The sequence below is a fragment of the Rhipicephalus sanguineus genome, chromosome 2 (genome assembly GCF_013339695.2).
Source record: "Rhipicephalus sanguineus isolate Rsan-2018 chromosome 2, BIME_Rsan_1.4, whole genome shotgun sequence".
In the NCBI taxonomy this organism is placed as follows: Eukaryota; Metazoa; Arthropoda; class Arachnida; order Ixodida; family Ixodidae; genus Rhipicephalus; species Rhipicephalus sanguineus.
The window spans coordinates 93,488,307-93,503,475 of record NC_051177.1 but is presented as its reverse complement, the minus strand read 5'-3'; the positions used below and the strand labels follow the sequence as shown (position 1 = coordinate 93,503,475).

The 15,169-nt window shown below is 44.2% G+C and overlaps 1 protein-coding gene across 1 annotated transcript; it reads left to right on the top strand.

The window, feature by feature from the left end:
- The first annotated feature begins 7,869 nt into the window (after positions 1–7,869).
- On the top strand, positions 7,870–14,801 carry LOC125756227 (transcription factor-like 5 protein). Its single transcript, XM_049412500.1, has 3 exons — positions 7,870–8,219; positions 12,032–12,173; positions 14,391–14,801. The coding sequence occupies exons 1-3, from the start codon at positions 8,092–8,094 to the stop codon at positions 14,430–14,432; spliced, it is 312 nt and encodes a 103-aa protein (XP_049268457.1). The 5' UTR covers positions 7,870–8,091; the 3' UTR covers positions 14,433–14,801.
- The last annotated feature ends 368 nt before the right edge of the window (positions 14,802–15,169 follow it).

Sequence of the window (15,169 nt, the reverse complement as noted above, 5' to 3'; positions counted from 1 at the left end):
TCTTCATCGCTAGAAAACGATACTTTAAAAAAAAAATAAAGTGTACACAAAAGCCAGAGATGAATGTTGACTGTTGCCTTGCTATCGTTTTTCGAGGCTGCCGATGCCGGCATGAGTGTGAGGCGCTGATAGCAGCGTGGCTTTGGTTGTTGTCGTGCGATATAGTGCCGTGATCGTCGGCAATAGCTTTTATTGTCGCAGTACATTCTGTGACATACTTTAGAACCTACATTACAAAAAACACCCAAGAGCGATGAACAAAAATTTTCGACGATGCTTTTCAGAAAAATACAGGCGAATCATTGTTCTGTCACAATTGCGACGCAATCTCAAGGCTGCTTAAAAGGTTAGTCCGAAAGAAGGCGATTAATTGTTCGGGCAACTTTTATGAAAGCTGCTTACCCCGAGTCATTTGATGAAACGCATATGGCCCAACGAAGACACCAAAATTACAAGATGTGACTCGTATCGCGCAAGTTGACTTATTGCTGCAATTACCGTATTTTCGCGCATATAACCCACACAAAAAAAACGAAAAAAAAATGTGCTTAAAAAGGGGGGGGGGTGGGCTACTATGCAGGGGTTATATGCATATTTTCTTTCCTTTTGTACAGTTAAAGTTAGGGGTGCCGGTTATATGCAGGGGTGGGTTATATGCGAGAAAGTACAGTAAGATAAGCATTGTCTACGTAGCGGGAGAATTTTTTACTGCACTGTACGGAGCACTATTCCTTTCGCGCAAGTCAAGGCCTTATTCTTAGCGCAGAACGACACAGGAAACACTTGCATTAGGTGTTTTTAGGCTGCGAATGCAGGGTCTGATGATAAGACACGTCGCACTGGTCGGCTCTATATTTATTTTGACAACGTTGGGATCATTACCACGCGCTAAAACACAAAGAAACTTACACGATTCGCTCTGATCGAAATGCAGTCACATCGACCGGGACGAAACCGCTATGTCGGGCTCAACGGCGCAACGCCATAGTCATCATTAGGCTCGCATTGTAGGTTCGTGAAAGAAACAACACAATATAAAATTTCAAGCCCCAGCTCTCAATAACCGTTGGTTGGAACCCCTGCCGAAGACAACACATACGAATAAAACACGAGTGATTTATCCAAACAAAAACACTTGGACATGCCTGGAAGACGAAAAAAAAAAGCCATGTATATGCTCCGTTTCATACATAGCATGCAGAGCTGTGGAAGCTATACATGAGGTTCGGTGAGCATGAACTCGCAGAATATCTTATGCATTCGCCTAAGGTGACTCGAAGGCGAAAGCGATCTTCTTCTTATTTTCCTTTTTATTCGATGTATTGATCCTCCCCCCTCCATTCGATGACGTCATGGCGTGACGCCATCACGTGATCTCTTACATCACTCGCGTTCACGCCGACGGTCACATTTCGCGTTTGATAAGGCATCTAAGGCTTTCGCCTTAAACAAGTCTCAGTAGCGTTGCACTCTGTGTCTGAAACGGAGTATACGGAGAAAAACAACCGGGAAAAGGAGTTAAACAGCTCCCATCCCGGCTTTGAGAGTCAAAGACTTCAGCCACCAGCCACGCTGCGCATCGGAGAGGACATTTCGTTCCCTGTGCATGCTGTGAGAGTCTTAAGAGTGAGTTGCAACGCCCCCTTCCATCTATTAATTACAGTGCTCGGTGAAGAAAACGGTAGTTAAGACGGTGGCAACGCGTTCTCCGTGTGTGCGTGCTTGCGCGCAGCAACACGCCACAAGCGGCTACGACGCCGCGGCGCTGCGCTACCGACACCCGACGTCACCTGTGTACGTGGCGCCGACGCAGCACACGCTACAGCACCAGACCACCACGCCCTTCCTGGTGCACCCGAGGGGAAGCTGGACCCCTTTCACTGGCACCACGACCGCGCAGGCAAGTATGGCCTCAGAGGCTCGTCGGCGCACCAGCCATCCTATCTCGGAGGCTACGCTGTCAGTAACGCTTTTTATACCAAGAAAGCGCTGTAATCGTTCAGCCATCGTGAGAATCAAGGGCAGGGCAAGTACTTCTATTCGGGACTTGGTATTCATTTGTTCATGACAGCAAGCTCTTTCTTTCTTTCTTTCTTTCTTTCTTTCTTTCTTTCTTTCTTTCTTTCTTTCTTTCTTTCTTTCTTTCTTTCTTTCTTTCTTTCTTTCTTTCTTTCTTTCTTTCTTTCTTTCTTTCTTTCTTTCTTTAAGTTACCAGAACTTCGTTCATACCGGAGATTGAAGCGGCTTGCCGTATTTGATATTCACGTTCTTTATTTCGGAAACGTCACTGCACTGCACTTGCTCAAGTGATGGCTGAACAGCAGCGCATGTGTAGACTTCAGCACCATATATTTTTTTTACATTATTAACAGTAGTAGTAGACAACTGGTATGTCGAGCGGGCACGCTTAGCGCATGTACTTCACAAATTACGCATAGTAGATCAGGGTGTGCTCCTGTACGCTAAGCATGATTAGTATGCCCTTAAGCTATGAAAATTATTGAGCCACTCGCTTCAGCTGAAATACCTCAACGTAACATAATAGGCCAGTCGGTATATGTTATATCTGACTGAACTGCGACAAAATTGGTACTGCCAGTGGAAACGGAAACAGGAATAATGTGCCTGTCGTTGCAGTTAAAAAAAATAAGTTCACCTCAGCCACCCTAACACAAATAATGTGTTGGGACTCAACTATTTGCTTAACTTACTTGATTTTTTAATGCAATTTGTACGAGAAACGTTGCAGAAAGCTTAAGTTTTGTTGATCAATTTGGCCGGCGGTACTAGTACATTCACATGTGTCAAGTGTTAACGTGCGATTTCTTTAGTATCATTGTGTTGAATGACGCCCTCACGACTTCTCCCTTGTCTGCAAAAGTGTTTAAGCCCACTGGCAAATGAATGGTACTAAGAATTGGCAAGTCCTTCTCGCAGTGATATGCTTGTCATAGTGACGTGACTTCGTGTGCCCCTGTTCAGGCGTGTACGGACGTTTACTCGTGCTCGTCCAAACCTATATAGTGAGAACGTGCCGGCGAGTACATGGCTACCCCGATTTAAATCGTGCCCAAGGCATGTAAACGTACGTTTGCCTTTACATAATTTTCGATTAATCACTTTAAGGAAACATGCCTCTGTTCAAATGTGTGTCAGACATTTACTGCTATTGTGCTCTAATCGTGGATGTTTTAGCTCTCTGACTTGTAACTCATGGGGGCAGAAAACTTGCTTTGCTCAAGAAGTACATTTGCACAAGTTTGTTAAGATACCATTGCGTTGAAAGCATGGCGTCCTTTCATCACGACGTCGAAAACATAATCTGAACAAGTTCAGATTATGTTTGACTGCCAAACCGCATATCACTTCTTGTGTCTTTCAGTGCCACATACATGTCTTCTGCCGCCAAACAGAATGTGCTTAGTTGCCACAAAGCTCACGTGTTCTAATGTTGTTTACTCTATTTTTCTTTCTTCTTTTCTCGATATCTATAACCTGCCCAAAACTTCCTAACCTAACCTACCCAAACAATCCTGACCTTACCTGACCTCAGCTAACCAAACCCAACCTTCTTATACGTTATTCTTTTGGTTGGTATTGTTCCGCACAAGATGTTAATGTCGTGGCTGCGCGTTAGTGTACGCGTTAACGCGTTGACTACGCGTCAAGGATGCGACAGCTTCCAATTTGCCGCTTAACAGGATACTGCTAATCGGTTCTACGGGATCCCGCAAAGTGGCAAAGGAAAATAACAACCACCCGTATGTAAAATGAAACCACGAGGAAGTCCGTATGGATGTCTCGGGAAAGAAAGCTTCTTAGTTACTGAAAAAATTCGTCCTGGTCCTCTGATCGAACCCGCGACTGGGGCGGTATAGCTCTGTTTCAGCTAACAGGTTCATACTGAAATTATTGCAGTTGTAGTGATAAATACTATCATAACGCATATATAATAAACGCATACTATCACAGTGTCCGAAATAATCGGAGTAAGATGCGGGACTTCAAACGTAGCTTTCCTTTCTAAGGCATTTATTTTTTTTTTCTTGGCGATGGTGTTCCGAGTGTCTCAGAGGCGTTTAGAAAACGCAGTCACGCCCATTTTAAGAGCCGTGGTCACGTTCCATTGCGTAAATACGTCTTCGTTACCAGAAACCACTGTTACTTCATTTCGCTTTAATGCGTGTTAATCGTTCTCCTGCCCCGTCGTATGTGCAGGCGTCTCGGTATCGTCACTCAATTGGCGATGAGTTTGCATGTATCTCTATGCCGTATCATTCTTTTCATCTCGGCATTCAAAATTAAAGCAAATCTCATTTCTCTGTTTCGTAATCCTCTTTCTTGAACCTTCACCTGCTCCCTCCTTTCACCCTCACCTCGTACCTTTCACAAACACTGATTTCACGAAGCGGTACTCACCAGGTTGGGATTAGGCGGCGGCTAATGAGAACCTACACGAAACGTCGGACATCACTGCAGGGATATCCATGTTGCCCTCATCAAACCACTGTAAGCTACGTCTTTTATGTGTTTTTTTCATGCACGATATTTTTCCTTTACATTTTGTGCAATACAACTCCATGCTCCCCACCCCCTTCAATAATTCATTTGCCGTGCTTAAATACAGTGTATGAGAGACTCGTGACTTTCAGATGTTATATGGCCGAAGCGCTAGAACAATTTAGTATTTCAGTTGTGAATTTGCCAGACATGTCATTTTGTTACCTAATTTTCGCATTGTACCTGATTTTCCAATTGAAGATCGGTGCCCAGATATTCACAAGTTCGTTATCTCGCTAGAACAGTACGCAGAAACAGACACCGCCCAGTCGTGATATCAGGTTTGATGTCAGTAACGGACGGTATCTACGAAAGAAAACATTCGTCAATCAAGCTCCACTGACATTTTCTATGTTTCTCCTCTACCTTCAGTTGCTATGTTGCTTACATTGTGCCTTCAGCTTAGTATGAATCCAGTCAAAGCTCGGTCAATATGGAAGAACTTTTCTTGGCTCTTGTTGTCTAAGCTTGTTTAAGCTGTTACTGACGCAATGTTTCAAACACGGCAATAGGGGACAGGTAAAAGGCAAGAAGTAAGAAGAGTTGGCGCTCCTTTGGCTCTTACGCGTCCCCTTTTTTTCTCATGTTTGAAACTTTACATCAGGCGTAACATGTTGAGAGAGCTCAGGTACATGTTTTTTCGAAGTGTTCCTTCAGACTTGCTCGAACAGGCTCAGGTAGTGCAGCTTATAAGCTGACTCAGGGTTGTCTCGTTTGTGAACGCTGTGAGATCTTAAGTGTGGGCTAAGATCGCAATAATAGAAGGAAGATGAGGAGGGCAGCTAGTTGTATGCGGCTAAGCATATGAGTCTGGATAATCACTGACTAGATAGAGGTACATTTGTTAAAATGTCACGAGATCTCTCCATGCACTGGAAATGCATTTGCGCCACCCCGCGTTGAGCCGAGTCACGCTGTCTTCACGCGCATGCTCAAAAACGCGGTGTCATGGTCCGCACATTTCATGCTTTCCAAGTGTGCATGTGTTCACGCACACATTCCATGACGCTGAAGACCCTTCCTATTGAAGACGAAGCCGGAGTGAGAACACTTTAACTCTTATTACCAAGCCCACACCCCTCCCCGCATTTATTTAGATAAAAGAATCGGATGGGGAGGGGTGACAGAAAGGGTCTTCTCAGTGTGGTGTTCTGCAGAGGAGCAAAGAAAAGATCACGAAAACCGCTGATTATTTATTCCATTGTGGGGCACCGGAGGTATACATGCATGGACTTGTCCTGTCTATGCATGTCTGTCAATAATATACGTATACAGAATTCATCATCTCATCACTTTCCTCCATTACCTCAATTCCGAATGGTGAGAGCTACTTTCGCGTGCCGTCATTTCTTACTGCAGAGTCGGAAGGCAGAAGATCATGAGTGGCTCATTTGTTTTCGAAAGGTAAAGCCTGGTGAGCGAGGTGGTGGTGTGACGAGGCATTTATTCTTTATTTCCAGACATTACTTCATAAGATGAGTTAACAAAAACATTGGCACAGCTTCAGAGCGCATAATATGCCCTCTGAAACAGTGCTGGAAAGCCTCAATGCCTGTTCTTGGGCACCATTAGTCTGAGAGCTACCTCTATTTACCTCGTCGCCTTCTGTCCCCGCGCACGTCCTGTGAGCATTGGACTTATAATCAGTCACTATCAATCATTACACGGCCTACAGTTAAGCCGTTGCGGCAGCCATTTCGGAGGCGGTGATGTGCCGCACGCTACCAACTTCGATGGTAAAGTAAATGACGGCTTAGCCGGTACTACGCTCGCCCATGCTTATATGGCGGAGCGAGATAACAGTGCCCCAATGTCGATTTACTGGTGGGATGACGTAGTGATGGATGAACAGTGCAATACGTAAATGGGCTTAGAGATATGAACGTAACAAACACTAACTGAAATCCAAAGGTTTCATCTCGGCGAACTCCCTAAATTAAATCGAGTTGCCTACGCGAGAACGCTAGAATAGGACGTGCTAAGACGTATAAAATGACTTGTGCGTTGCTTCATTAAATCAAAGCATTTTTAATTTTCCTTAACTGCCTCAGTCCTTCTCAGCGCTCATTGGTCGCTACGCACGTACAATAGCTGTTGCGATCTATGCATGGCGTTGTATCATCACGTGGATGCTTTTAAAGATGGACAGAAGAAAGAAATTAGGGGAAAGAAGCTGATTTTTTTGGTCCCTCTCGTAGAACATTACAGAACCAGTGGCCACCATACAGAGCTTCTTGTTTCCGGACAACATACAATATACTTGACGTTACCATCGGTAACTGACGTACTTCTGCAGGATATATCAGTTGCGAAAGTGGTTGGCACCCTGTCTGCTCTGGTATCAACCAAAGATACGCTTCATGCGACACAACCTACCAGCTTATGTATATTAGAGTTTCTAGCTCTGTCAGCTTAATCATTTGTCCCCACGAGGAATACGAAACAGTCGAGCGTACAATGCGATGCTTAGACACTGATGTTTGCGTCACAAGCTTCCTTGATTCTATTTCGATTGACGCTCGATTAGGCATTCTTTACGCTACGATGCCTTCGCGCCATAAGACACCCCGAGGTATCGTAAACCTGGCGCTGTTGCAGCTGCGACTGCTGACAATGCGCGAAAGAGGCGGCTTGGCTCTGCGAGACTTGGGCGTGGCCCGTTGTGTGTGCATGCTCGCCTTTTTTTCTAATGAACCGGCCCATTCAGTGCTGCTGGCGTACTGATTGTGGATACCCCGGAGGAGGAAGCACCGACAGCCCATGCAAGGTCCCACAGAATTGGGTATGAAACTCCCAACAAAGCACCACAAAAAATGTGTGGGCAGGTGAAGGCGTTCAAATGCACACAAGCTCAGTCGGCACGCTGAGCATTTGTGCGCGGCATGTCTTTCCAACTGTATGCATTTCCCGCTGCATGTCTGTCGTGTTCGACTTGCTGTGACTTTTGCGCGCCTTCACCGGCCAGCACCACTTAGGTACAGGCATAGGCAGCTTGCACGCGACGTCACGAAAACCACGCTGAAAGTCTCCCACTCATACCTGCTATCTTGCGATTGAAACAAATACAGGTCTGCGCTGTTTGGTTGTGCATCTTTAACTGGAACGTTTGAAACAAGATCACCATGTGCTTGTGTCTGTCTTTGACCTGTTTAATCAAAACTATCGTCTCCTGGGTCTACACGTTTTTTTAGCATGGTGACTGTGTACGTGTTAGTGCAAGCAGTCTACGTTGTTCCAATAAGGCCACGGACATTTCGTGTCTAATTTTTGTTTTTCTTCGGATACGGTGAGGTCATTTACAATTGTCTATTGTATCCTCGCTTCTTGCAGGCCTACCTCCCCCTGACAACGGCTGGCCACTCGAGCGCCGCCGCTAGTGCAGCAGCCGGTCTCACCGGGGGCGCCGGCAGCAGCAGCGGTGCGGCGACGGCCGCCGAGAGTGGCCTGCACGCCTCGCTAGGGGCGGACGAGGTGACATCGGCCGGAGACTTCGGCCGCGGTGCGACCGGGGAAGCCACGGGCGGCGACATCATGAGCGGCGTGACCCGGGTGACCAACATGGGACAGATACAGCACATGGTGGGCCCACTGGACAATGTACCCTACTACATGCCCTTCAACGGCCGCGAAAACCACAACGAGAAAGAGCGAAAAAGGAGGTGAGCCCGACTGCATGTCTCACAAGCAAACCTACGTTAACATAGGCATGCACACAGTGGGTGGGTGGATAAATCTTGACGGGAACTGATGCGCACAAAAGAGAAGGGCACAAGACGGAACAAGGTGGACAGACGAAGTGCGACTGCGCTTCGTCCGTCCACCTTGTTTATTCTCGTGTCCCCGTCTTTTGTGCGCATCAGTTCCCGTCAAGATGAATCCCCAACAAGCCCAAGTCGAAACCCTCCTAAACGGTGGATAAAGTGGGGGGGGGGGGGGTGATAGCGGGTCAGCCACTGTCCCCCCAGACAAGGTCAGCGTGTTTTCTCGCGGACACGACCAAGGCGTACACTTCGTCATGATTTTGTTTTCCTTTGAACTGAAACCGAGCTGTCAGTGCACTATACTGTAAGTAAGCGCTGTTATTTATATCCACGCTCACCTGTTATTACCGGGAAGCATGTATTTCGTTCCAGTGCGCACAGTTAGTTAGTTTGCCAGTTTTGCAGAAAAAGAAATTAATGCATACATCACTCTTCATCTGGAATTCCGAGCCTCGAACTAAATCGTTGAAATTCTTTTCTCTGATAATTTATTATACCAGCTTGCATTTCTGTCGTGTTAAGACGAAGGCCTTATCCAGCGATTTCCACTTACATATCTTGAGCTGCCTTATTCGAAGCTAGGATAGCAAGTTTCGCAATTATATCGCACCTTACATTCAACTGCCATCATCAACTACACCAAATTTCCCTTGTCACCTGTTTGTAATTATATACACCACCGTCTTTTTTTTTGTTCTCATTTTTTTGCGCACGCATAAAACCTGTTGAGGATTTATTTTTCTAGTGCTGACTTGGATATCGATCTGGCTCCGTTTGTTATGTAATCCACATTGCTGTTTTCCCGTCTGTTAACGTAACGTCTAATTTATTTGTTTTCGACAGCGCTAACGCGCTCATCATGATTTGATAATGCTGCTGTTTGCACTTCAACCCTATTTTTTAAATTTCAAAACACATTTTTATCTTTGGAAACCGTCTCTCTTTGAGTAATTGACATGAACGCATTCATTCATTCATTCATTCATTCATTCATTCATTCATTCATTCATTCATTCATACTTTATTCAAGACAATTTACAATTGTCTTAGGAGACGCAGCAAAAGGACCGAAAGGTGCCTAGCTAGGCTACGTCACCCATGCAGACAGCAGCTGCAGCAGTGCGATATCTGTCATTCACGTTTACATAACTGCAGGAACACATGTATGGTACAATACAAGAACAATAAAGAAAGCTCTCTTTTCGCTTTGAGATGAAAAAAAAAGAAAAAAATGGAAAGCAACAAACAGATGTACACATGTGGCATTATCTGTTTAAAGAGATTGTGCAATATACATTATACGGGATTTAACAACACATCAATACATAACTTAGCACAAAAACCTAAAACTCATGAAATAATAATTCTTTTACCTGCATTTTAAATTGTGTTGGGGGGATTCTGTTTTGCAGTAGGTTTATTATACCTGGGCATTCGTTTAAGATGTCTGGTAATAATGTTGCCAATTTTTGTGAACCGTAGTTTGTTCGTGATCGGGATTTGACTATTTTGTTTTTACGTAGTTCATAGGGGGTTTGCTTGGTCTGATATTTTTCCTCGAAAAGCGTTTTATTACCTGTATATTGGCGCGTTACCACCAGTGACAACTTTAGTTTGAGTAGGCGCTTTATCGGCAATATATTATAGTAGCTTAAAGATTGAATTCTTCACATATTCTAGAAACTAGCAGCGAATAATAAATTCCTACTTTCTTTCTAGTGAACATCAGTTTCCTTGTTCACCTAAGTACTTCAATCCTTTCTTAATTTCATCTTTAGTGTTTCTGCACATCGTAATGTCATGGAAAAACAATAGGCTGACGAGGTATTTCACGCTTGGTCCTCATAATAAATATTGCGTCTCATAATTGATTACTGAAGAAATTAACTTGTTCATAACTCCCCACTTTATCAGCATTTATCCGATTTTGTTGTGAATAATAGAGATAGCTATGGAGGCTTCCCAACATAACGTACTTACTCGCGTGTAACCCGCTCCTGCATATTGTCCACACCCCCACTGCAACCCGCGGAAAAAAGAAAATGCGTACTAACGTCAATCACTGCAGTGAAGCCACCTTGCACACCTAAATTCGCGTATAATCGGCATCCCGAAATTAGCTGCGAAATTTATTTTATGGGCGGCTAACAAGCGAGAAAATACGGTACTTCCCCAGATGTCTTGGTATGCTCTCTGTACTCCACGATTGTGCAGCGCATCCGTGATATCTTGTGTGCCCAGTGAATCGAAATGCCTATTTTTATTTTGTGAAATTCATTAGAGTGTGATTGAAATCCGCAATTTCTCAATTACCTGACTTATACCATGTGCTCAATTGTAGGATACCTCTTTCTATGGGCCAATCTGCTCTCTGTTGATTGAACTAATATGTCGGCTTTATTCTTTTGGAAGCTACCCTTTGTAAACATTTCATACAGCACTGAAAGCAAGCCAATCAATGCACTCATTCCGCCTACTTCAGCCGCGTTTCCCGGCACACGCTTCAATATTGACTGATTTATGCGTTACAGCGCCTTTTTTTATTCTTTAAAATCTTCTTCTCGTGATCAGGCTCCTATTTGAGTAAGTAATCAAGATAAACGGATTCTTACGCATATTTTAAATGTTAGCTGCCAATTGTAAATTCTTGTTTCTTATACATACAGCTTTTGGTTACATTGACCTTTTCATCATTCACTGTATACACCTTTATCCTCCTTATGCTAAGTTTCTATCTCAATAATTTCTTGCTACTGCCATTTTTCATGCTTCCTCAATCTTTCGTGTTTCATAATTTTGTATATGACCTAAAGGTCGTCTTGTTTAACACCGTTGACAATCCAGTGAATGCTACCTTATTGCCTTAAGTTACACTGACCTCGCACTTGTTATTTCACCTTATAAATCACGATCACATCATGTTATTCTACCTGACATTTTCACATCGTGCACCTTGATGTGGTCAGCACAGCGCGCCAATTTTATTCTATTTCTTGTTTTCTCTTTAGTACTTCCTCCTATTGTTGACGAGTTTTTGGAACGATAAATTTATTATCCAGAGACAATTTCTTTACGCGAATCCGCGAACATACCTCCTCTCCTATTTCCAGGATCGATGCCATAGTCGTCAATTGCGTGATTTTTCAGCTTCGTTCTCACCCCACCACCGCATTGAGTTCGCCAATGTGTACATTACTCTGAGCTTGCAAATTTGTAGTTGCTAATCCAGCGTACTCCGTATAGAAAAGCCTCGTTTCTTGATCTTCATGACTGGACGTCGGAGTGACGGCTCAGTGAACAATCATTATTACTAATCTGCTGCCTAGCTCTGCTACCCTTTCAGTAAAAGGTGTAAATTGATCAATGTTGCTAACAGTATTGTTATCAATAACTAGGACACGAATCGGGTATACTTCCTATAAGATAAATATATTGCCTTCGTTGCACAATGCCTTTGTTGTGATAATCACCCGTCAATGTATTTTGCTTATTTGTTTATTTTTGTGGCTTGAAAACTAACGTGACGTTGACTACGCGACATTCAGACAGGTCTGATCATTCAGATAGAAGTCTGATCGGATGCATGGGCTCTTATCACCCCAGCTGTCAAATCTTCAAGTCAGAAGCGTCAATTAATATAGCACGTGTTTATTTTGCACTCGTGGCGCGCATGACAATACATTTCGGTGTATGGGGTTCCCTTTGCTCAGGACTCGCATCAAGAATGCCTGCCAGACCCTGCGGTCGCTAGTGCCCGGTCTGAGCGATAAGACGGACAAGGCCACAGTGTTCGAGTTCACTGTGCAGTACCTGCTACATCTGCGCAGGCACCTAGGAACCAAGCATGACAAGGTGTGTACAAACTAGGAAGCGTATCCTATCATGAACACCATAAATGACAGCCGTATGGCTGCTCGCCGTATTAATGTCTATGTCGTACTTCACCAAGTCTTCCCGATAAGTTGCGCGACACACCGGCTTTTTACGACATTATGTGGCAATTTTGAAATTAGAATTCATACCTAAATTGCGAATAGCATGAATGATTATACCACTGTAATACCGGTGTCACACAGGCACTTTTGATCGCGATTAGGACCGATCCGGATCGTATTTCTTGATCGCGGTCAACAATCGTCGCTGCTACGCGACAGTTGTTGATCGCGAAGTTTGATGCAGACGTTGCTTAAATCGCGCTCTGGCCGCCAGACCGCGATGAGCGGATCGCGATAGTCTTGATCGTGATCGGAACTCATCGCGATTAAAAGTGACTGCATAGCAGCACCTGATCCTGATCTAGCCCGATCTGATCGCGATAAAAGTTACCCGTTTGACACCGGAATATAAGTCATGGCTTTGTAATTTCCACCAAAACACGCGACACCAGTTATGAACGGTTGTCAATTACATTATGTGATAATACACTTGAGGAAATACATAAAAGGCAGAAGTTCAGGAGATGATGGAGGCTTTAAGAGACGAAAAATCTATGAACAGGCGGTGTCACCCAAGCCTTCGTTTCGAAAAGTGGTCTTGTCCTCTTCAAGGCAGTTGCTGACTTGAAGAAGACAAGACAGCATGTCAAAACGTTGGCTCAAGCGACACCGCCTGTTGAAGAATTTTTCAATTTTTTTCAATTTACTTGAGGGTTATAGCGCGAAGAATCATGGAATATACAGAGTATGCAGGGTTGCAGCGCAATATATAACGGAGTACCAACTTGCCCAAACCACCAACCTTCTAAGTCACAAGGCTGGCAATATTTTACATTAGCAAACTGCACTCGTGATTTGTGCTTCTCGAGTAATAAACACAATCTATGGCCATGGCTTTACTGGAGACCACAGGCCGCGGCGGCTGCATTTTCGATGGAGGCGAAAATGCTTGAGGCCCGCGTGCTTAGATTTAGGTGCACGTTAAAGAACCCCAGGTGCTCGAAATTTCCGGAGCTCTCCACTACGGCGTCCCTCATAATCATATCGTGGTTTTTTATTATTATTATTATTATTAGTGGAGACCACAGTGTTCTTATCTACGCACATCTCGGTGGCGTGAGTGGCTGCTAATAGACCTAATACGGTCCGCTACGCATAACAGAAAAATAGGACGTTGCTATGCGAGATATTCCTTGCCGGTGTTCGGTGATGTCGCCTGGCCCTCGTCAGAGTTAGGGAAATTTGTGGTCATGCGTAATCGACCACGTGCTTGTCATTCAATCGCTGAAGTAAATATTCATTTCTTATTTACAGGGCAGTGCATGCAGTGATTCAACTAAAACAGCCTTGATTGTAATTAAACATTTCGATGATTTGCTTCCACCTTAGGAAGTTGATGTCACCCTACGTCACTTAGGTATTCTTGTCGACTATTAAAAACGTTGCTCGCTCAGGTTATACTCCCATCCTTCAACGATCGTCATAATGTCTGTCGGGTAGTTTTATTGTAAAAAAATGGTATGGCTCTGCGTCAGTTCGTCAACCTTTCCTAACAGGAATCCACTCTTTGCGCTGCGTTCAAGCAGCTGTCCCGAGAATTGTGATTGCTTAGTAAAAGTTTTAAAATAGAGAATAAAATAAACGCCAACTGTAACAAAACTGTAGGCGACGTAAAACTACAATACCCCGAAAATATAGGTACAGAAAATTCATCGTGCAAAATTTGAACGCTTAAAAATGAGTGGTTGCATTACAAAAAGCTCGTAAGTACGTAGTTTTTGCTACCGAACCTAAAAAAGCAAATGCGCTGTCATTACCGGTTGTCGAAAGTTACGCAAGGGGCAGCTCGTGTAACTCCTCGGCTTCGAAAATTATGTACCGCCTGCGGCGCTCTTATAGGATCTCGGAGGCTACATACTGGGACGTAAATGCCGATAGTCATCAGGCACACAAGTCGTCTCCTTAAGATCCTAGAAGTGTTGCTAATAAAAAAAAATCATCCAATTACCAGCCTCTCAGTCTTGGCAGAATCGTTTCTGTTGTTTATACGTTTTATAACTAATTTAGGCGAAGTGAACTACTGCTGCAGATGGCATAAAAGAACATTCTAACAGAAAAGTTTCCTAATTTTCAGTCCATTTCCCAGGAGTTCATGGAGAAGTACTCGCCGTACTAGCAAAGCAAAGGTCTCGGGTTCGACACCACAGCAAGCGGTCGAAACAACAAGCCAGATGCGCAGAAGAGCGCAGCGCAGTAGGCTGCAACTGCAGTGCCCTAAACAACCTCCTCACCTGGCTTGAACGCAAAGAGAAGCTCCCATGTTTGTGCCTTCGGACTGCAGTGCCAAAGTCAACGGTGGTTCGACTGTGACGCTGCTGAACTCTTTTACAGTAGTTTCATTTTTTTGCAAAGACTTTTTAAACCCCGTGCTATTTATTGTCCAGACATTTCTTTTTCTTGCTTTCGTGGACGCAGCGTAAAACGTGGTAAGCACAGGGCCCAGTGTTGTACCGACAGTAAAAAAAAAAGTTTATTCATGTCTCTCCTTAAAGGTGTCGTTTTCGTGAGTCCTGCATAGGTCTGTCTCATCATCTTTACAATGTAGATGTCGACGACTGCTAAGAACTGCGAAATTTGTTGCAGTGTTTTTATATAACTGATATCATCCGACATCCCGAAAGTGGGGGATGAAGAATGCATGCAGTTTATAGCCTCGAACTGATTTGGACTGCATTTAATTATCCCTAACGTTCACTCCATCTTTAAAAACAGCGCACACACCCGAAGACACGAGCGCTGTTGCTTGAATATGGTCTGCGTGGCAGGAATGATATCCTGTGGCATCGTGATCAGCAGTTTTAAGCAGCATTACACTGATAACCATGATAATCATGATCACCGTAGTGAATACTG

What these genes read in the sequence shown, in the direction of transcription:
- LOC125756227 (XM_049412500.1), top strand. Translation starts at nt 8,092, where the DNA reads ATGAGCGGCGTGACCCGGGTGACCAACATGGGACAGATACAGCACATG. An exon ending in GAGAAAGAGCGAAAAAGGAG is followed by an intron (nt 8,220 to 12,031) that starts GTGAGCCCGACT and finishes CCCTTTGCTCAG; the next exon opens with GACTCGCATCAAGAATGCCT. An exon ending in TAGGAACCAAGCATGACAAG is followed by an intron (nt 12,174 to 14,390) that starts GTGTGTACAAAC and finishes CCTAATTTTCAG; the next exon opens with TCCATTTCCCAGGAGTTCAT.